Genomic DNA, 22,879 nt, shown 5'->3' with positions numbered 1-22,879 from the left:
TCAAAGCAATTACTCAGTGCTTTAGTTTGGTGACGCTGACACCTCTTAAAAAGTTAAACATTATTTTTGTTTTGTCAATGTGACGTATGTTTATTAATTGTGCATACTGGAACCTTTGTGGCTGCAAAAAAAACACTCCTCAACCACCCGCTCAGACAGTTAGCTTCATTAAGCTGGGGTACATAGTCAAGGTAGGATGAGGTTTAGCGGGTAAACAGGACCACTGATCATGCATGTCAATTTGGCTTTCCTTACATATTACAAAATGCGAATGACAACTACTTGCTACAAAATGCTTTTATTGTTGCTTGTCTGGGGAAAATAATGAAAGATGTACATATAATGTAGTGTTTAAAAATAAGAGGTAAATGCTCCAAACCTTACCTAGAATATAATTCAAAAGTGTATCTTTCCCCCACTCCCTCCCATAAAATATATAACATTTCTCACTTTAAAAAAAGTTAATCAAATAACTTGGCTAATTGCACTGGCAGTGAAATCTGTCATGTGGGAAACAGCAGGCTGTGGTAACAGTTTTATTCCCCAAAGATAACTAGTGAACCCATTGAGTTGGGGTTTTCTGGTAGACTCATAAATTACAAAATGTATTGTATTCACTTTAAAAATTTCCTGTGATGGGATGTTTTAGCCCATACCTTAACTGTTCGATCACAATGTTTGGTCCATTGTTTGATGGGACTGTGAAAAATGTGCATTTTATAGACCACTGCATGAACTTGTATTTTCCAGTAAATTGAGTGGACAAGATGCACAAATAAACATCTTCATACCCAGAAATTGATTTTTTCACATTAAAGTATAACATTTAAAATATACAACTATTTTTGTACTACCTCTAAATATTTTGTAAAAAGTTATTCAGAAAAGTGAAGATTAAGTGGTTTAAATCCATACTTGTATGTATTCACAGAGGAAATGCATTTCTTATCTTTAAAAATAAAAATCCATCAGGAATTTTTTTTTCCTGAACATGTTAGTTTCCTTGCATATTTTTTCCACGTGAGGGGGGAAGATTATTCCAGGGTGGATTGTTCATGAAAGCTGCTGTGGAGCTCGAGGTCTCTGGACCCTCAACAAAACATGCTGCTCTCATAGTCATTCAACCTCAAAAGTGATCATCTGTAAAATAAATTCAAACCTGTATTTAGAAACTATCCTGATGCAAAGACATTTGTTTGGTCTATCTTTAATAGGGGGAAATATTTTGATTATAAAGGAGAAAACGGCAATAATTTAATTAAAGTTTGTTGAACATTTTCCAAACCAAGCAATATCTGATTCTTTTCCCATTTTCAATTTTTATAAAAGCAAGCAGAAAAAGCTTCTACTACAATCTCTACATAGTTCTATGGTAAAGATGTTTTTTTCTGAATTTTGTCCTTTTCAACACATCAATTTATATTTCTAATCTTATTTTTTAATCAGGGAAAGCAGACAAAAATTGCAAAGATGACATAGTGCCTAACAAACCTATTGAAGTTACAAGAGACTGCAGATGCAGGAACCGTGAGCACAAAACAAAGTGCTGGAGGAACTCATGGGATCAGGCAGCATCTGTGGAGGGAACGAACAGATGAGTCTTCGAGTCAGGACCCTTCTTCAGACAGGAGAAAAATCCCGACCTGAAAAGTCGCCTATCTTTTCTCTCCACTGAAGCTGCTTGACCTGCCGAGTTCCTCCAACGGTTTGTTTTATACTCAAACCTATTGAAGTAGATGTTATACCTCTGTGCACCATCATCAAACAGAAAAGAGCTTGTTATTAGTTGCAACATCCAGTAGTCCAAAAAATCAGCTAGTCTGACACCAGTCCCAAGGGTGCTGGATTTTCACAATTTTACTGTACATTTTTGGCATCTTACCAAATTAAACATGCTTTCATCTACACATGCAGATAGGACTACCCTCTAATTTATGCAAAGTAAAGAACAGCTTCTTCTCCTCTTATCAGGCTTCAGAACAGTCCTTCCATAAGCTAGAGCACGATTCTCCTCTACCATTGGAATTTATCAAGAGAACTGTTACACTACACTCTGTATCTTCCCCGTTGCTCTACCTATAGTACTTGAGTTTGACTTGACTGCATTTGTGTATGGTACTATCTGATTTGTTTGGAAAGTATACAAAACATTGCTTTTCACTGTAACAAAGTGCACGTGACAATAATAAACCTAAACTTTTAAATGTTTCTCCTCAGTGGTAACAAAAGTCACAGTTCATTATTTGCCAAGAAATTTGTGAACATTACCTTTTTACATTACTTGAAGTCACTTTCTTGGGCTGAGACCTATTTTGGATTGTTGAAGCTGTTGCACTTGAATTCACATGTTTAGTGGAAGTAACTGAAAGAAATAGAAAAGCAAACTAGAATTGGGTTATCTCAGCAGAAAATTCATAATTCATGATTATGAATTTGGTCATTCAGAATTAGGATATTCAGCCCATCGATCTATTCAGCTCTCCAATCATGGCTGATCTATCTTTCCCTCTCAACCCCATTCTCCTGCCTTCCCATTACCTTTGATAACCAAATAACTATCAATTTCTACTTTAAAAATACCCAAAGAGTTTGTTTCCACAGCCCTGTGGTAATGAATTCCAGATTCACCACCAAAATTGAGGAATTGCAACTTTTTATTTTCTGTTCCGTACTGAAGTCATGGTGCTGATTGCCTGATGTGATGTACACTGTATTCGAACGTTACATTTTACCAGGTTTATCCAGAGATTATGACATGCACTTCCATTTTGGTTCTAATATGCCACAAATCAAAACTCAGAAGTTTTAGAGACTCAGATAAGCAAAGACGTAACTCCATTTCCTTGAGGAAAAGTTACCTGTTTGGAATTGCTTTTCTGACCCCTTCCCTTTGAGCACCTCTGAATTGCCTCGTTCCATTCTGGTCCCAGCACGAGCAGATACGGTTGATCCAGCCCGCAAACGACTTGCTGGAGCTATTGGCTTGCCTGACACTTGACCTCGACTATTGTTCTCTGTGGTGACAGCTCGGTTAGTACTTGGAAGCATCTTAATATTTGTGACAATGGTGGGTTTTAAATGAGTTGATGATGACACCTTCCTCTCTGACACCAGTGGTGGTTTTCCTTTGTTTGGTTTACTGTACATTATACTTCTTCCTGACTCTCTTGAGAGATTTACTGGGTTGTTCAGCGCCACACCTGTTAAAAAAAGATAAAACCCATAACATTTCTTTCCATTCTCCTAGGCTTATGATGGGCAACCTGGATTTGAGTATGAGAGCCCAGATGTCATGATGCAGCTTTTTGTGACTACTAGACCAAGTGAACCCGTTGGGCCCAAACCTCTCCTGCATTGGTGCAGCACCCTCTCCTCCCTCCCGCTCCCCTCAACCCCCCTTATCCTCCCTTCCTCCCCCCCCATCCCTCCTTAGGAGATAAGATTTAAACTATAAAATGTGAATAACTTTTAAAAGTATAACACTGATTTCAATGAAACTTCTTCTATTAGTACCAAGGGACGACGGTGAGTAAGGTGGGCCTAAAATTGTCACGCTATCGTGTCCTATTTTGGCTGTAGTTCAGGAACAAACAAACAAATGAGAGTTTTAGTATATAGATGGTAAGGCTACACTTGGAGTATTGTGTGCAGTGCTGGTCGTCCCATTAAGGAAGCATGTGGAGACTTTGGAGAGGGTGCAGAGGAGGAAACACGTCTGGATTAGCAGGTATTAGTTACGGTAAGAGATTGGACAGACTTGGATTTGTTTCACTGGAATGCCAGAGGTTGCAGGGAGATGTGATAAAAGTATATAAAATTATGAGGGGTTTAAAAAGGGTAGACAGTTAGAACGATTTTTCCAGGATGGAGAATCCAATACTAGTGGGCATAGCTTTAAGATGCGAGGGTCAAACTTTATAGGAGATGTGCAGAACAAGTTTTTTTTATACGGAAGATAGTGAATGCCTGGAATGAGTTGTGGCATTTAAAGGACTTTTGGATAGCCACTTGGATAGTTAGGAAATGGAGGGATACAGATTATGTGTCACAGATATGACTTGGTCTTGGCATCACGTTCGGCACAGACGTTGTTAGCTGAAGGAATGGTCAGGATACAAGACTGAAGATACACTAAATTAACTGAAAGATGTAAAATGCTTCATGGTTGTACATAAAATCTAAGATTGAATGCCAACTATTCCTTAAACGTAGCAGGGTTAACCAATATTTTAAATGAAAACAATAAAGTAAGTGGATTCTTCAGCACTAACCTCTTGATTGTTTTAAGTTTCCAGCTGAAGGCAAGAGTAAATCCTTTTTTGAAGGATACTCATAGGGCTTTGATGAAGATAGTAAATGTATGTTTCCTTTTTTGTTAAAACCAGATGGAAGCTTCAGACCTGATGGCCTGGAAAGCACTGACTGCAACAAAAAAACAAAGGGAAGATTAATTTAAATTTGTGCATATTATTAATAAAGAATACAAAGGAAAAATATATTCTTTTCAATCAGTGAAATAATATTATGATAAACCACAATAATAAAATGGAGAGTTAAATTAAACAATCATTTTATAAGAAACAAACCAGTTTGCTCTCATGGGAAAATAAATTTAAGTGCAAACCATTCTTCTTATTGTAAAATATATGTGAAAAATCTGGCAGAAGGGATTACAATTTTAACAATTCTCTACTCAGGGTATTACATTTCCAAATCTGTTCAATCAAATGTATTGTTCAAAATTGTTCATAGCACCTTCTTAACAGCAGCTTGTTTGCTGTTTGTGGATAGGTTACCTTCCTTTGCTCTCATGGGTTTGTCAGGTGTTATTTGTTCGGTTTCATTGGTCGACTCAACTCTGCAGCTGGTAGTTTGAGGTCCATTATCAGGTGGTACTTCTGCACTCTTACTGATTGCACAGTTTTCATTTATAACCTGAAGATCCACAGAAGGAAGAAGTGCTTTATTTGGGCTGTCTAACACAAAGTAAGTATCTCTCCTTGGGCTGCGGGGGCTTTTTTTCCATGTTTTTTCCTCTTGTAAAAGTCTGATTTTGGTTTTGGAGTCTCTTTCTAATTTTGATCGGTCGCCACAGCTTCTGCCCTCTTTCCCCTGTCTTTTGGCATTTTCCTTTTCCTTTAAGGCACATTTTTCAAATTGATTAGCCAGTCGGTTTGCTTCTTTCACTATTTCTACTAGTTTCTCTGCACTTAGAGGACTCCACTGTAATACACCTTCATTTGTTTTCTGCTGGCTTCCATTGTTACTGTTCACATCAATCCCCAGAGCAGCACTCCTTTCAGATCGTCTGGTGGCACCGAGTAACACTTCTTCAGCATCATTTTCAAGCAATGATTCTTGGCTGCAGAAGAAGAAACATTTCAACTGAGTACAAGTCAAACCATGTCATCCAAACAATATATTTCATCAGAATTGAAAAAAATATCCTTCATCCTCACTTTCAAATATCCTATAAATTCTTTCATAGAGTAAAAGTATGCTGAAAAAGATGTCCATACACAACAGAATTGAACAAAATAGTCAAAGCCAAAAATCACAAATCAAGGAAAATAAATGTCAAGCAAAATCTGAAAGTTATAAATCTATTTAAAATATTTCATGTACTACGAATGGAGAACTAAAATAACTTGTATTTTCTTTCTACAAACCTACGTAATGTATCTTTGCTACGCACTTATTCCCTCTAGTGAAAATCAAATTATATTGTTTAAGATAGTTTAGAATTTGGATTAGAATAACGCACGTCCAAGGCAAGAAGAACTTTCCCCCCTGTCCTTAATTGGTACACAGTGACCCCTGCTGGCAAGTAAATGCTGCACTTGGATCAAATTTACCGGCACAGCGGAGTATCTTTTAACTCTTCAGGCAATACACAATAACTCACCATTTGTTCAGCGAATTTGCACTTTTGAGTTATATTACAGTATTTGTAAATTCTTAATGAAAGGCACAATTGGACAATGGGGATAAAGGTATAAGCAGAACCTCCATGGCATCATTTAGAAAAGTTCCAGGAAGTCCTAGTGCCTGGATAAAAGTTTGACTTGGAGAAAATGCACTCTGAGGGGGAGGCTTGCATCTTCAAAATAAAAATTATAGCTGAACATGGATTTTCATGTCCCTGTACACTCGCCCAATTTTCAATTGGAAAGAAAATTGTGTCCCTTCCTTCCTACAATGGCCGCACAGGACTCTGCAGGAGACATACTCCTCTGGTTACCAAGCCACACAAGGGTAGAGAAATATAAATGTTTTCACAACAATCATAACTCAATTCAAATACAAGATCTATCATCAGGCAGATATTTACTTCTGAAACAGTAAAGTGCACAAATAAATGCTTGACATGAAATAATTGATTGCCTGTTTACATCTACATGCCAAGGCCACCTTACCTTTCTGCTGGAAAGCCAATCCCAAAATCAAATGTTTCTTCAGTGATAAAGTTGACATCTGGCAGGAAGAAAATAACCAATTATTACCTGAAATAATAGATACACAAGATCCAAATAGTTGTGACAACATTAAGTTCACAGAAAATAATATGGATTAATGGAATCCACATTCAAACACTGGCAGGTTTCCTATTTCACACACCATCTTGACTTGGATATATATTGCTGCTGCTTCGTCATCCCAAGGTATAAATCCTGAAACAACCCAAACAACAACACTCTGGGTCTGCTGTCTCCATAAAAATGGAGACCTAGGCAACAGACCAGCATCACCTTCTCAACAGCAATGAGAGATGGGCAACAGAAACAAGCCTTGCCGATATACTGTAAATCAGCTCTTCTTAAACTGGTGAATGGTTCACCCAAGGGTGAATGAAACTAGAGGGGTACATGAAGGGTGAATGACTTTATATATATAAAATTATACACAAGGGAGAATAAGATAAAAATTACCAAAAAACATAAGAAAATTTAGTTGAGGGTGAATGAAATTTTGTGATAAAGACTCAAGAGTGAATGAGTTTAAGAAGCACTGCTGTAAATGAATAATATCTAACCACTTAAAAATACAGTCACTGTTACAGGAGCAACTATATACCCAAACTGTTCACACCAATTATCTATAAAAAAACAAATGAAATAACAAACCAAATTACTGGTGAATTGAGAGGAAAATATTGACCTGGAGAAACTTATTTTTTCTAATGACATGCTAGCGCAGGTTACAAACTTAAGATCGCTAGTGGGACTCCAAAAGACAACCTCCTGCCTCAGAGATTAATGTACACTGATGTACACAAATCTAAACACACAATATTGACAGTAGCAAACTGATTCCCCCCAATTCCATTTGTCAGAACATTGAAATCACTCGCAGGACCAGTACTAATTTACTAGTTGGGATGAGGCAGAATTGTAAGTAAAACATTTTTTCCATTGGAATTAGAAACAGAAACTCAGTTCAGAACTGAAGCTGATGCTAATTGGATGGTGGAGTATGAGAGAGGAGACAAAACTACAGTTATCACCAGTTGGCAGATTCATTCTTGTCTTCAAACTGTGTATTTCCAGTTAGCTCAGTAAAATGCTGTGAAGAAAGAAAGGTAATTAGTTAATCAAATAAAAACAAAATCTGTAAATATTTCATGAAAAGCTTATTTGATAAATCTTTGCAATATAAATCCACACATGGTAACACAGGCGTTACTCGGGTTACGAAAGCATTCCGTTCCTGATATTAGACACAAAATGCTGGAGTAACTCAGCGGGTCAGGCATCGCTGGAGAAAAGGTTACGTTTTGGGTCGGAACCCTTCTTCAGACGGATAGTTGGGGAATGGGAGAGTGGATCTGGAGAAGAAAATTAGCCAGAACAAATCAGGGCCAGCAACAGATGACCTCGGGAAGGGTGGAGTCCATAATCGCCCATTGTTGGCCGGGGAAGATGTGATGAAGGATGCAAGGATGCGAACAGTGGAACAGTAGGACGACTCGGGTGGGGAGAGGAAGGTAGGGAATGCAGGAGTTACATGAAATTAGAGAAATCAACGTTTATACCACTGGGTTGTAAGCTGCCCAAGTGAAATATGAGGCGCTGTTCCTCCAGTTTGCATGTGGTTTCACTCTGACAGTGGAAGAGGCCCAGGACAGAAAGGTCTGTATGGGAATGGTAAGAGGAGTTAGTGTTTGGCAACCGGGAGATTGCGTAAGCCGAGGCGAACCGAGTGTAAATGATCAGCAAGTCTATGCTTGGTCTCACCGATATATAGGTGCCCACACTGGGAGCATGAGGTTGGAGGAGATGCAAGTAAATTTCTGCCTCACCCGAAAGGATGTTGGGCCCCTTTAAGTCAAGGGAGGAGGTAGCGCAGCGGTAGAGTTGCTGCTTTACAGCGAATGCAGCGCCGGAGACTCAGGTTCGATCCTGACTACGGGTGCTGCACTGTAAGGAGTTTGTACGTTCTCCCCGTGACCTGCGTGGGTTTTCTCCGAGATCTTCGGTTTCCTCCCACACTCCAAAGACGTACAGGTATGTAGGTTAATTGGCTGGGTAAATGTAAAAATTGTCCCTAGTGGGTGTAGGATAGTGTTAATGTACGGGGATCACTGGGCGGCACGGACTTGGTGGGCCGAAAAGGCCTGTTTCCGGCTGTATATATATGATATGATATGATATGGTATAAGCTGCCCAGAGGCATGACAACCAAACACACTCGCAACTCTTGCTGTCTCTACAGCTCGGCCCTACAGATTTTGGTTATACAGCACGGAAACAGGCCCTTTGGCCCAATTCATCCATGCCGACCAGGAAGTCCCATCTACCCTAGTCCCATTTTCCCGCATTTGTCCAATATCCCACAAAACCTTTTCCTATCTATGTCCCTGTCCAAGTATCTTGGGAATGAAGGGATAAGGGTCACATACAGGCAGAGATTAGTATAAATGGCACAAAATGCTGAAGTAACTCAGGCAGCATCTCTGGAGAACATGGCTAGGCGACATTTTGGGTTAAGTAGCAAGATTCCAGCATCTGCACTTCCTTCAGTCTATTATTGTCACGTGTACCAAGGTACAGTGAAAAGGATCTGAAGCAGGATCCTGACCCAAACATTGCCTATCCATGTTCTCTGCAGATGCTGCCTGTCCCACTGAGTTATTCCAGCATTGTCTTTTATAAACCACCATCTCCAGATATTAGTTTGACTTGGCCTCATATTTGGCGCAGACATTGTGGGCCGAATGGTCTGTTCCTGTGTTGTACTTTTATAAGTTTTTTAAACTTTCCCATCCACGTACCTGTCCAAGTGTCTTTTAAATTTCATTATAATACCTGCCTCAACTGTGGCGGCATAATAGGTCACAAAGTGCTGGAGTAACTCAGCAAGTCAGGCAGCATCACAGCAGAACATGGATAAGTGACAAAATATAACAACAAGGAACTGAAGAAGCTGGTTTATACCAAGGATAGACAAAATGTTGCAGTAACTCGGCATCGTTAGAAAACATGTAGAGGCAACATAATATAATTACAAGGAACTGCAGATGCTGGTTTATACCAAAGATAGACACAAAGACTTAAGTGCTGGAGAAACTCAGCGGGCCAGGCAGCATCTCTGGAGAACATGGGTAGATGACGTTTCAGTCTATCCACCTCATTGGAGACCCTCGGACAATCCTTAATTCGACTTTACCTTGCACTAAATGTTATTCATGATATATCCTTTATCTGTACACTGTGGACGGCTTGATTGTAATCATGTATACAGTCTTTTCGCTGACTGGATAGCATGTAACAACAAAAGCTTTGCAGTGTACACGTGACAATAAACATAACTCTTTAAGATCAGCCCTCGCCCTCCTTTAGACTGAGAGTCAGGGGAGAGGGAGACACAGAGACAAAGAAGAGTAAAGTGTGAAATGTCACCCATTCCTTCTCTCCAGAGATGCTGCCTGACCCGCTAAGTTACTCCAGCATTTTGTGTCCATCATGATATATCCTTTATCTGTAATCATGTATACATACAGTCTTTTCGCTGACTGGATAGCATGTAACAACCAGCATCTGCAATCGTTCTATTTTCACTCACTCCCCCTCCCCTTACTCTCTTCCTTCACTCACTCCCCCTCCCCTTACTCTCTTCCTTCACTCACTCCCCCCCCCTCCCTCAATCTCTTCCCTCATTCACTCCCCCCTTTCCTCACTCACCCCTCCCTCCCCTTCTTGTTGTTGTTGTTATTCTTGTTGTCGCCGCCGCTCTTCCCTCTCTCGCCGCCGCCATGAGGGGCGGGACCCCGTTCAAATCCGCCCCACGTGAGCGCCAACCGTCACCGTCACGCTCCCCGCTCCCCGCTGTTGCTGCCCCGCGCTCCCAGCCTGCCCGCCCGGCGCGCGCTTTACCCGCACCTGCGCACCTCCATCGCAACTGGCGCCGGCGCGGTGTCCGCCGATGGGCGTGGCCGACCGCCTGGCGTCTGATTGGCTGAGCCGCCGGGGAGGCGGACGGTGATTGGCCACAACCGACGTCAGGCAGGTCGGCGGGGGTTTGAATCGTTCCCGCGCAAGCGGCGGTTGGTGGCGAGGGACGAGCGTTTTGTGTGGCGCCTGCCTCACCCCAAACGAAACCATCCCATCCCGGCCCATCTCATCCCATCCCGGCTCATTCTGGTCCATCCCATCTCAAACCACACCATCTCATCCCAAACCATCCCATCCTGGCCCATCTCATTTCGGCCCATCCCATCTTATCCCAAACCATCCCAAACCACACCATCCCATCCCGGTCCATCTCATCCCATTCCACACCATTCCATCCCACACACCATCCCATCCTGGCCCATCCCAAACCACACCAGCCCATCTCATCCCATCCTGGCCCATACCACACCATCCCGGCCCATACCACCATCCCATTCTACATACCTACAGGTATGTAGGTTAATTGGCTGGGTAAATGTAAAAATTGTCCCTAGTGGGTGTAGGATAGTGTTAATGTACGGGGATCGCTGGGCGGCACGGACTTGGTGGGCCGAAAAGGCCTGTTTCCGGCTGTATATATATGATATGATATGATATATGACTCATCTCATCCCATTCCATTCCATCTCATCGCATACCAATCCCGGCCCATCTCATCGCATCCCACTCCTCGCAGGGCGCTGCAAAGGCAATGGAGCACCTTTCTGCAAGAGGGAAAACAAAACTCATTTCGAAGTGTGGTTAAAGAAAGGTCATTGTGAAAATTGCAGTCAGTATTTGCACCGCAAGATCCCATACACACCATCGCCATGGTGGGCACGCCAAACTTGGAGATTCACAAAAGGTCAGAGAGAAGCATGTGGAGAGAGAAGCAGGTTATGCTGGAAACTCGGCACTTCAATCAGCCTCCGTGGAAGGAGAAGTAGTACCTGCTAGAAAATTTCAGCAGAGCAGTCAGCATCAATGGAAGTTGAAGCTGGAAATGTTCAGCAGGGCAGTCAGCATCTGCGGAAAGAGAAGTAGAAGATGCTAGAAAGTTTCAGCAGGTCAGACATCAGCTGCGGAAAGAGAAGCATGGTATGCTGGAACATTTCTGTATATCAGTCAGCATCTGTGAAAAGAGAAGGTGGAAAGTTTCAGCAGGGCAGTCAGCATCTGTGGATGTTGAAACTGAAAATATAGTTAGCAGGACAGTCGACATCTGCGGAAAGAGAAGTAGAACATGCTAAAAATGTTTCAGCATGTCAGTCAGCATCTGTGGAAAGAGAAGCAGGTTATGCTGGAAAAATTCTGTAAGTTAGCATATGGAAAGAGAAGGACAGTTTCAGCAGGCTCCATCAAACCATCAAATAAACATTCACATTCTTGCCCTAATCCCATTTTAATCTCCCTGTATTCCCATCAACTCCTCACTGATTTTACCACTTACCCATACACGTGGAGCTATTGTTGAGATCTGGTTATCAATCATGGTAGCAGGCAAGACGAGGTTATGATAAAGGATGACACCTCATGAATCTATCAACCTTACAGCTTTAACACAGAGCAACCTTGGTCTCATCCTATCACTTATTTTCCCTTTATCCTATCCATCCCTCCCTGCCCTACCTTTGTCTAAAAATGGATGTTTTCTCATTTTGTTCAGATGAGAGGTATTGGACCTGAAACTAATTCTGTTTCTCATTGTACCATTGCTGCCTGACTTACGGCTTGCAGCATTTTCTGTTTTAATTGTCTGATCATCATCTCCATCTTTCTCTTGTTTTAGTCTGTCCCCATTTATCTTCCATCTGTTGTCAATATATTAAAAAAATATTACTTTAAGATAGAAATGGTGATGATTTTCACTTTATCAAGTAAATAGACTGATAAGATAAAGATAAATATGTAGAAATTGTAATAGCTTCCAGATATTTTCAAAATAATAACGTATGATAAATGGGCGACTCCCAGAGGGTCACAAAGATCCTGGAGTTTCATTAAGATCTTGGAGGATCGTGATGATCTTGGAGGATCATGAATAGCCTGGACAATCACTAAGCTGTTATTGGATCCCTAAGATCCTGGAGGATCACGGAGATCCTGTGGGATTATTAAAATCTTATTGAATTACTCAGATCCTATTGAGTCGTGGATTCACCCGGAGATCACTCACATCCTAGAGGACCACTAAGACCTCGAAGGATCACACTTCGGAGGTTCACAAAGATCCTGGAGGATCACTAAGGTTTTGGAGGATGGTGAAAGGCCTGGAGGATCACTAAGATCCTATTGGATCACTAAGACCCTGCGGGTTCACGAAGATCCAGCGAAATCGCACATCCTGGAGGATCATGAAGATTTTGGAGGGGCAGTAATATCCCGTGGGAACACAGAATCCTGGAGGATCACTAAGATCCTATTGGATCCCTCAGATCCATGAGTATCACTCAGATCCCGGGGCATCCCCCAGATCCTTGAGAATCGCCCAGATCTTGAGGACCACCAAGAGAGTGTGGCCGTGTGGAAGCAGAGCCTGCTCTATTCAGACCAGGCGCGATGTGAGCGGGTTAGGCTGCCAGCCGAGGCGCATTTGGTGTGGCACCAGAGGCGAGCTTGCTGTGCTAGAGTGGGGTTCGGCATGTCGGGGAAGTCTGGGGATACATGGCAGCCGTCCAACATCACACTGGAAACCACGTAGGTACGGGGACGTCGTGGGGTGCGCCAGGCCGGGAACCTGCAGCGGTGCCGACCGTCCTGGGTTATAACCGAGTGAGGGAGCGGTGTGCACTGGACTTATCCTTCCCCCGGCTTCCCCAGTGCCGCACATGACATTGTAAAAGTAAATGGTGCAGGGTTTCAGAGGACTCAACAATCGCTTTTCAGCTTCTATGTTGGCGCTGAGCAACCATTTCGTTTGCCAGATTTATTTTTTTTGGCTAGAAACTTAGCAGTGATGATAACTGCTTTTCCCATTTCCACCTCCCTCACACCGACCCCTTTGGCTTTGTTTCTTTTGAGACACAAGGAACTGCGGATGCTGGAAACTTGAGCAAAACGCAAAGTGCTGGAGCGACTCTGCAAGTCTGGCAGCATCTGTGGAGGGAAACGCAAAATGCTGCTGAAACTCAGTGGGCCAGGCAGCCGCAGTGGAGGAAAACACAAAATGCTGACGGAACTCTCTGGGCCAGGCAGCCTCTGGAATGAAACAAATGTTGCATGAACCCAATGGATCAGGTAGCATCTGGATGGAAACACAAAGTGCAGCAGTAACTCTGTTGGTTAGTCTCAGTGGTGGGAATGGGCAAATGGCGTTTTAGACCAGGACCTTACTTCAGACTTTTGTTCTTTGTCCCATCCCCATGCCCTCCCATCTAAAAACAGAAATACTGGAAGGACTCAGCCAGTCAACATTTTCAGTCAGCTACCCTACATCAACTGAATTAAGACTAGGTTAATCGCCTGACAAAAAGTCGTTGGCTGAGTTTCTGAGGAAGAATAGCAGACTCTCCACAGATGCCGCTGGAGTGGCTGTGCATTTTTGTTTTTGAATCAGTTTTATTTGTTTACTATTTTCCATCTTCTGTTGCAACATGGAGGGAGACCTGCGGTGGCTCTCTGAACAAATAGTAAAGGCTTGAGATAGACACAAAATGCTGGAGTAACTTAGCATCTCTGGAGGGAAGGAATGGGTGACGTTTCCAGTCGAGACCCGTCTTCAGACTGGAGCCATCCATTCCTTCTGAGTTACTCCAGCGTTTGTGTCTATCTTCAGTTTAAACCAGCATCTGCAGTTCCTTCTTACACAGTAAAGGCTTGAGAGCTTTTTATGTACCTCTTTTCACCTATTATCTATAAATGTTAACGGTATAGATTTTCTCAAGGCAGAGACCAGACAGAAAGCTTTTTGTGATGTCAATTTACAGGTATGACTATGCATGACCACTTTATGATAAAGAGAAGGGTCAACATCATACATGTGACAGATCTTGCCACAAATATTCAGCTCCCTTTTGTCCTGTCCATTTTGACTTGGAGTTACTTGATTCTGTGTTTCAAAGGAACATTTTTAAACATAGTTTTATTAATCCCAACATTGTGCATTTCTTATTACAAGGAAAATGCACTGATTTTACAGAATTACTTTTTGTACAACGTTGAACAAAGGTTTCTGCTTAAATTTTTTTAAGACCTAACTTATGACAAATAAAATCTTCAGCTGCTGGAAAACCAAAATAAAAAAACAAAGTGTTGGAAACACTCAGCAGGTCTGTCAGTATTCTGTGGAGAGAGAATCGGAGTTAACATTTAAGGCTGATGGCTTCATCAGATTAATCATTGACCTGATACATTAACTCAATTCTCTATCCACAGAATGTTGTCTAACCAGTTAAGTACTTCCACCTTTTCTGTTATTTTATCTTAATGAGCTGTTAATTTATTTTGTTATAATTTTCAATTTTGGAACAGTATGGGGAACATAGTGCTGGAGCTGTACTGGAAGCATGCACCAAAAACCTGCAGAAACTTTGCTGAGCTGGCTCGAAGGAGTTATTACAATGACACAAAGTTCCACCGAGTGATCACTGGTTTTGTGATTCAAGGAGGAGACCCGACAGGAACAGGTGAGAAAATGCAGGAATCTCCTCGGCAGCAAACCAAGAGGCATTTGTGTTAGAACATAGAACAGAACAGCACAAGAACAGGCCCTATGGACCACAATATCTGAAGGAATAATGAGGTATAATGCTCATTTCCAGTTCTGGGATCTGCCTCTGAACATAATTCAGAACTCGATGCTTTCATTTTCATGCTAGCAATCCTTGTGGTCTACCTGAATGTATCACCCAACATTACCAGAATAAAACTGCATTGGGCTGTGCATTTTGTCTATGTGGAGTTCGGTGGAACTTGCTGTTTTGTATATCTTTTGTTAAATTGCAATAATTTAGTCAGAGTTGTACAACACATAAAAGGTCTTTTTGGCAAACCATGTTCATATCAACCTTTTTATCCAACTATATTAACTCCATTTATCCACATTAGGTCCATATATCCATGCCATATCTATTGAAGTATTTGTCCAAAGGTCTCTTAAATGTAGTGATTGTATCTGACTGTACCATCTCCTCTGGCAGCATGTTACATGTATCAGCCACTTTCTGTGTAAAAAACACCTCCTCAAAACCACTTTAAAACCCCTTCCACTCACCTTAAACCTTTGCTCCCTTGTTTTTTTGCCAACCCTACCATGGGGAAAGAAATTCTAGATTGCCTACCACATCTATGCTTCCTCTAATTTTATAAACGTGAAAGTTTTATTTGTTTTATTTTTGTCAGATAATGATTTTATATGTGGCAATGTTTTAAGAAACTGAAGTGCATTTATCATTACTTTCAATTAGGACAAACTCTTATTGCTTGCTTACACAGGTAGAGGAGGGTCATCTATATATGGAAAAAATTTTGAGGATGAATTACATAAGGATTTAAAATTCACAGGTAAGCTAACTGTTTGGTTTGAGATTTCAACGATTTTGCCTTTGTTGAACAAATTTTGAAGGATACGACAAAAACCCCCCATGTTTTTGACCAACTAATACAAAATGGTTAATTTTGTCAGTTTCGCGTTATCCGAGTATCATGTTAACTGCGTTACAATGCAAACTTTCTGTCCAAATATTATTATAAAGCTAAGTAATGTAATAATCATACAGTTGCCCAATGATAGTTCATCTGTTATTCAGTGGATGAATGAATAATGTTAGGAGTTGTGCAATGGCCATTGAAGTAAGTTGGTTTAAGAAGCATAGGAAAGAACTGCAGATGCTGGTTTAAATCGAAGGTAGACACAAAGTGCTGGAGCAACTCAGCGGGCCAGGCAGCATCTCTGGAGAGAAGGAATGAGTGACGTTTCGGGTCTGAAGAAGGGTCTCGACCCGAAATGTCACCCATTCCTTCTCTCCAGAGATGCTGCCTGTCCCGCTGAGTTACTCCAGCATTTTGTGTCTACCTTGGTTTAAGAAGCCTTTGGATGCATTATTTTAGCTTGTTTAGAGCTTAGAGTTGCAGCATGGAAATGGTGGTCCACGCTGACCATCGATCACCTGTACACTTGTTCTATGTTATCCTGCTTTTGCATCCTACACACTAGGGGCAATTTTTCAGAAGCTAATTAATCTACAATTTAGATACATAGACAATAGATGCAGGGATAGGCCATTCGGCCCGTGGAGCCAGCACCACCATTCAACGTGATCATGGCTGATCATCCACAATCAGTACCCCATTCCTGCCTTCTCCCCATATCCTTTGATTCCGCTAGCCCTAAGAGCTCTATCTTACTCTTTGAGTTCATCCAGTGAATCGGCCTCTACTGCCTTCTGAGGCAGAGAATTCCACAAATTCACAACTCTCTGTGTGAAAAAGTCTTTCCTCATCTCAGTTCTAAATGGCCTACCCCTTATTCTTAAACTGTGACCCTTGGTTCTGGATTCCCCCAACATCTAGCATGTCCAATCCCTTAATCATTTTATATGTTTCTATAAGATCCCCTCTCATCTTTCTAAATTCCAGTGAATACAAGCCCAGTCGCTCCATTCTTTCATCATATGACAGTCCCGCCATCCCAGGAATTAACCTCGTGAATCTACGCTGTACTCCCTCAATAGCAAGGATGTCCTTCCTCAAGCTTGCAAGTCTTTGGGATGTGGGATAAAACCAGAGCACCTGGAGGAAACCCACACGGTCACAGGAAAAACCTGCAAACTCTGCACAGACAGCACCCGTGATCAGGATCGAACCTGGGACAGCAGCTCTACAACTGCGCCACTGTGCCACCCTGTTGTGATAAGGAAGACAAAAATTATCATTTGAAATGCAAAACAGAGCAAGGTTTGGTATATTTGACGCAAATACGTTGAGTTTGCCTATAATTAATCTCAGGGACGAAGCACCCGCTGTAGGCCACAAATAACTGATATTTTAAAAAATAATTTCAAAGTCTGCAGTCCCCTAATGCTGAGCTCTTTTATTTGTATATTTAAAAAATGCTAATTATTATCATGGCTAATAATTCTGTGACTTGGTGCGGCTGTAATTTCTACACTGTGTTATTAATATTATTTAGTATGCCGTTTTCCTACTTATAGTCACCGTTTGGTGGGCACTTACCCGAGTTTGTCTCATTTCACTGTTAACTGTACCATGCTAAAGTATTTTTTTCTTTTAAATGCAATAGCTTATTTGTCAAGGATAAAAATGAACAAGTAATGAAAGTCATGTGTAGGAAGAAACTGCAGATGTTGGTTTACACCGATGATAGACACAAAATGCTGGAGTAACTCAGCGGGTCAGGCAGCATCCCTGGAGAAATGGAATAGATGATTTGGGTCGAGACCCTTCCTCGGACTTCTTTTTCAGTCACCTATTCCTTTTCTCCAAAGATGCTGCCTGACCCACTGAGTTATGCAAGTAACGAAAGTGAAATATTTTCGTTTAGTAGATTTAATCTTGCATCGATTCAATCTCAACCTTCTGTACACTAACTTCAATCACAGCTAACTTTATTGTGCCTCCTCTTCTCATAGGCGCAGGGATCCTTGCCATGGCGAACGCAGGCCCAGATACAAATGGCAGCCAGTTCTTTATAACTCTGGGACCTACACCACTGCTGGATGGCAAGCACACAATCTTTGGGCGTGTCTGCCATGGATTGTCAGTCACGAAACGTATCGAACTTGTCGAGACCAATCGTGAAGACCGACCTGTGGATGACGTAATAATTGTAAAAGCTGATGTAAGCGAATTAAGTTAAGGCTATAACCCAGAAATGTTTTTCATGTAATTACAGTATTTGAAGTTTCTAGGCAGTGGCATATGTTTTTAATCACCTTCCGGTACACAAATTTGATGCATTTGTTATATTGATATCATTCATAAAGCAGTGCAATGGCATACAGATTCACCATGATGTTTAAATTGATTTCTTTGCCATTGATATAATTTCCAATTTTTTTTTCATTGATTTGAGTTGCATGTGTACCTGCAGCTCATATGAATAAAATAGTCAAATTTACCAGGTTTAATTGTGTGATTTGTATATGTTAGAAAAAGTACTGATTGTGCAAGCGTCTTGGTTATGTTCATTTTCCTCCACAGATGCTGCCTGACCCACTGAGTTCTTCCAGCTAGTCTCTTTTTTTGGCTCCATCAGAACATAGAACAGTACAGCACAAGACGAGACCCTTCGGCCCACAATATTTGTGCTAAACATGATGCCACAACCATTTTCTACCTACCTGCGCTTAATCCATTTCCTGCATATCCAGATGCCTATCCAAAAGCCTCTTAAATGCCACAATCATATTCACGACTCATTGTGTAAAAATAGAGTTGCCTCGCACATCTCCTTTAAACCTTGCCACACTCACCTGAACTCTAGTGTTTGATTTTTCCACCCTGGAGAGAAAAGATTCTGACTGTCCGCCCTATCTCCGCCTCTCATAATTTTATATACCTCTATCAAGTCTCCCACAACCTCTGGCGTTCCAGAGAAAACAATTCAAGTCTGTATGATTTCTTCCTGCACCTTATACCCCCTACTCCAGGCACCATCTGGTAAACCTCCTTTGCACCCTTTCCAAAACCTCCACATTCTTCCTGTAATGGGGCGACCAGAACTATCATTAAGCTGGAAAAGGGTGCAAAAAATATTGATAGGGAAATAAAAGATCTGCGCATGTTTGTTGTGTAATGGAAACCTGCCGTGACGCCCTTGGTCGTATTCTGGATGGAGCTGCACATTGTCTGGACTACAGCCAGTTGCTTTCAGTTGCTTTAAAGCATCTTGGTGCCGAGATGGTTGAGTTCCAAGTTGTTGGATATAAATTCCCTTTGCAGTGGTCTTTGTGGCCTCTCTATGACAGTTAACGGGCACATCAAACACCGTGAGGAATATCAAAACTCTAGTTGCTGAGAATGGCATGACCATCTGCTGCTCCACAGGCAATAATGTTCATGCTGTCACTGATGCTCTATGTTCCAACTGTGAATTGGCTTGTGTGCTATTTTATCTACTTTCTTCAGGGGTCACTTTACCCACTAAATGCTATGCTGTCTCTTTTCTGCCAAACACTGATCAGGCACCCCTTACTCAATAACAGGGTGATATCCAATGCCACACTATTTAATGTGCGTTTCCATTTCTCCTCCAGGGTCTAAATAACTAAGCCGAGAGTTTTACTAATTTTCTTTAAGTATGAATATTAATGTCACAATTGGATTTAATTTAATCCTTTCTTATCCAGATAAATGTCAAACACTGATAAAATGAATAGACACAAAATGTTGGAGTAATTCCAGCATTTTGTTTTAGAAATACAGCGCGGAACAGGCCCTTCGGCCTACCGAGTCTGTGCTGACCAACGATCCCCCAATACACCAGCACTATCCTACGCACTAGAGACAATTTACAATTCTTACCAAAGCTAATTAACCTATTAACCTGCTTGTCTTTGGATCATGGGAGGAAACCGAAGCATCCGGAGAAAGCCCATGCGGTCAAAGGGAGAACGTGCAAACTCCATACGGACAGCTCCCGTAATCAGGATCGAACCCGGCCCACTAGCGCTGTAAGGTAGCAAGTCTACCATTGCATCACTGTGCTTATCTTTTGTGTTTATCTTTGGTATAAACCAGCATCTGAAGTTCATTTATAAAATGGAGCTTATTGCCTGGAGTAATTTTTTTGTAATGTGACATTATGGTAGAATAGTTTGTGTCTCAATACATTTTTTGATGTACCGTGGAGGGGCTGCTACATTTTTGCAGCAGATGGCTTACTTCACCATTACTCACTTTCCCTCTGAGGCAGCTTTTCTTTAGCAGGAGTGTAATGATGCCCGGAGCCGAGATGGAAAAATCAGTTCGAGTTCCTGCCTCTGATTGCTCCCCAATGACTGTGTCTGTACGTTATTTTGTGGAATTTGGGCAAGGATAGAATAGAGTATATTTGCACATCTTGACATGCAGAATTGATGCAACCATTAAAAATGAAGGACACAAAGTGCTGGAGTAACTCAGCGGGTCAGGCAGCATCTCTGGAGAGAAAGGATGAGTGATGTTTTGGGTCGGGACTCTTCTTCAGATCAATTATCAATTATCAATTAATAATGAAAGTATTTCACTTAAATCATTAATATGTGGGTTCAGAATCCCATTGTAACTGCTTTGTAAAGAGACAGCATATCTTTTGTGGCTATTACTCGAGGATTGCAACACACAGATACTGCAAATGCCTAAAAAGAAAGAAAGAAGTGCTTAATATGATTAGCATGTCACGCGTTGCATGTAGGAAGAGAAACAAAGTTAATAACGTGTAGGAAGGAACTGCAGATACTGGTTTAAACTGAAAATAGACACAAAAAGCTGAAGTAACTCAGAGCGACCGGCTCTGGAGAGAAAGAATGGGTGACGTTTCGGGTCGAGTCTGAAGAAGGGTTTCGATCCGAAACGTCACCTGTTCCTTCTCTCCAGAGATGCTGCCTGTCCTGGTGACGTTTCGGGTCGAGACCGAAGGGTCGGGACTCTTCGGTCTCGACCCGAAACGTCGGAACCCTTCGGTCTCGACCCGAAACGTCACCCATTACTTCTCTCCTGAGATGCTGCCTGACCCGCTGAGTTACTCCAGCATTTTGTGATACCTTCGCAGTGAACCTTTCATTCTGTTAGAATGTCTTGCATTTAATGTCTATCGTCACCGGAGGGCAGTATTTATCTGTACAATACGATATAGTCCAGTTGTATGACCCCAAGAAGTTTGGCCATTAAATTCCCCATTATAGTTAGCCTCTTTTGAATATATTTGCTCCTTTGTCCGATGTTATTCTTTTAGAAATGCACCAGATATGTTGCCATGGGTCAGATGGTAATTGGAGCACCTAGATTGGCATAATACTGCACAGTTGATGCTCACCACATTCCCATGTCACGATGCATCCAGTAAGCTCGAAGACTATCACTTTGAGTTCCAAATTCACCTCGGCAGGGTCACAGGGAAAGTTCTGAGAAATGGAATTAACTGGGTTGTTGTTGGAATTGCAGGTGTTGTTGACTGTTACGGCGGTATGTACGGAGTTCATACGTTCTCCCTGTGATCGCATAAGTTTGAGTTTGAGTTTACTTTAATTTATTGTCACGTGCACCAAGGTACAGTGAAAAACTTTTGTTGCATGCTAGCCAGTGAGTGGCAAGGCCCAGTGCATGATCACAGTCAACCACACACAAAGTACAGATGCACGATAAAGGGACTAACGTGAATAATGTTTAGTACAAGATAAAGTCCAGTAATGTTGAATCAAAGGTAGTCCGAGGGTCTCAAATGAGGTAGATAGTAGCTCAGGACTGCTCTCGAGTTGTTGGTAGGATGGTTTTCTCCGGGTGCTCCGGTTTCCTCCCACACTCCAAGGACGTACAGGTTTGTAGGTTAATTTGGTTCGATTAAAAATTGTAAATTGTCCCTGGCGTGTAGGAAAGTGCTAGAGTACGGGTGGTTGGTGGTCGGCACGGACCTGCTGGGCCGAAGGGCCCATTTCCACGCTGTATCTCTAAAGTCTGAAGTAAAGACTGAATGGCTGCAGTATCTGTGCTGCAATGGTTCTATCATGGATGAGAGCATTTATGAGTGAGGTGGGTGGGAAGGGGCGCAATTCAAAGACTCGTCACACTTTTACTGTATATTTAAAATACATTGTGTGATGAATTCAGCTGGCAAAACGTTTTGCATGTTCCCTCTCCCCTCTCCCAGCAGGCAAGTGGTATAGAAGTTTGAAAGCATGTACCTCCAGATTCAGGGACAGTTTCTTCCCAGCTGTTATCAGGTACCTGAACCGTCCTCTCGCCAGCTAGAGAGCGGTCCTGCCGTCCCATCTACCTCATTGGAGACCTTCGAATTATCTTTAATCGAACCTTATTGGACTTTATCTTGCACTAAACATTATACCACCACATTATACCCTTTATTCTGTATCTACACTGTGGTCGGCTTGATTGTAATCATATTTAGTCTTTTTGCTGACTGGACAGCAGACAACAAAAAGCTTTTCACTGTACATTGACTGTACATGTGACAATAATAAACTAAATCAAACTAGTACAACAAATACAGAAGCAGGAAAATAACTCCTTGACCAGAGGAATTGCAGCTGCAAACTCCACAGCAATACTTGACAATGTTTTTCACCCATCTGTTAATCACCCCTCCCCCCCACCTGTATTGAGCTACCACTTGCAAGGCTTTACCTCATCCCCACCTCTTTTCCAGTCCCCCACCCCATATCCCTTCTTCTCCAGAGGAGGCTAAGGATGACTTGCTGAAAGAAGAGTCAAGAGTGAAGAGTGTTTAATCTATGTAGGTTATGACAATAGAACAATTACATTCTTCTCTGTGT

At 41.8% G+C, this 22,879-nt stretch overlaps 2 protein-coding genes across 4 annotated transcripts; one reads left to right on the top strand and one right to left on the bottom strand.

Moving 5' to 3' along the window:
• Nucleotides 1-55: 55 nt before the first annotated feature.
• Nucleotides 56-10,316, bottom strand: LOC144605283 (uncharacterized). The gene is made up of 8 exons (XM_078420386.1): nt 10,182-10,316; nt 7,505-7,563; nt 6,417-6,474; nt 4,756-5,362; nt 4,272-4,422; nt 2,859-3,200; nt 2,269-2,362; nt 56-1,140 (listed from the first exon to the last, which is right to left on the bottom strand). The coding sequence occupies exons 2-8, from the start codon at nt 7,518-7,520 to the stop codon at nt 1,137-1,139; spliced, it is 1,272 nt and encodes a 423-aa protein (XP_078276512.1). The 5' UTR covers nt 7,521-7,563; nt 10,182-10,316; the 3' UTR covers nt 56-1,136.
• A 2,625-nt stretch (nt 10,317-12,941) lies between these two features.
• On the top strand, nt 12,942-19,328 carry ppil1 (peptidylprolyl isomerase (cyclophilin)-like 1). 3 transcript variants are annotated; one of them, XM_078420384.1, is made up of 4 exons: nt 12,942-13,127; nt 14,901-15,055; nt 15,864-15,932; nt 18,020-19,328. In XM_078420384.1, the coding sequence occupies exons 1-4, from the start codon at nt 13,072-13,074 to the stop codon at nt 18,244-18,246; spliced, it is 507 nt and encodes a 168-aa protein (XP_078276510.1). In that variant the 5' UTR covers nt 12,942-13,071; the 3' UTR covers nt 18,247-19,328. The 3 variants fall into 3 exon arrangements, with proteins under 3 accessions (XP_078276510.1, XP_078276508.1, XP_078276509.1); XM_078420382.1 differs by having other exon boundaries at nt 13,025-13,131; XM_078420383.1 differs by lacking the exon at nt 12,942-13,127 and adding an exon at nt 13,144-13,667.
• Nucleotides 19,329-22,879: the final 3,551 nt, after the last annotated feature.

Source organism: Rhinoraja longicauda, chromosome 24, assembly GCF_053455715.1.
Source record: "Rhinoraja longicauda isolate Sanriku21f chromosome 24, sRhiLon1.1, whole genome shotgun sequence".
Classification (NCBI taxonomy): domain Eukaryota; kingdom Metazoa; phylum Chordata; class Chondrichthyes; order Rajiformes; family Arhynchobatidae; genus Rhinoraja; species Rhinoraja longicauda.
Note: the sequence above shows the minus strand (reverse complement) of the source record. Positions and strands in the feature narration are given on the sequence as shown.

Bases quoted from the DNA above. Each gene is read 5' to 3' on its own strand.
- ppil1 (XM_078420384.1), top strand. From the start codon at position 13,072: ATGTCGGGGAAGTCTGGGGATACATGGCAGCCGTCCAACATCACACTG. The intron at 13,128-14,900 runs GTAGGTACGGGG...ATTTTGGAACAG, and splicing joins AACATCACACTGGAAACCAC to TATGGGGAACATAGTGCTGG. The intron at 15,933-18,019 runs GTAAGCTAACTG...CTCTTCTCATAG, and splicing joins TAAGGATTTAAAATTCACAG to GCGCAGGGATCCTTGCCATG.
- LOC144605283 (XM_078420386.1), bottom strand. The intron at 5,363-6,416 runs GTAAGGTGGCCT...CTTCTTCTGCAG, and splicing joins ATTGGCTTTCCAGCAGAAAG to CCAAGAATCATTGCTTGAAA. The intron at 3,201-4,271 runs GTTAGTGCTGAA...TTTTTTTAACAG, and splicing joins AAACTTAAAACAATCAAGAG to GTGTGGCGCTGAACAACCCA.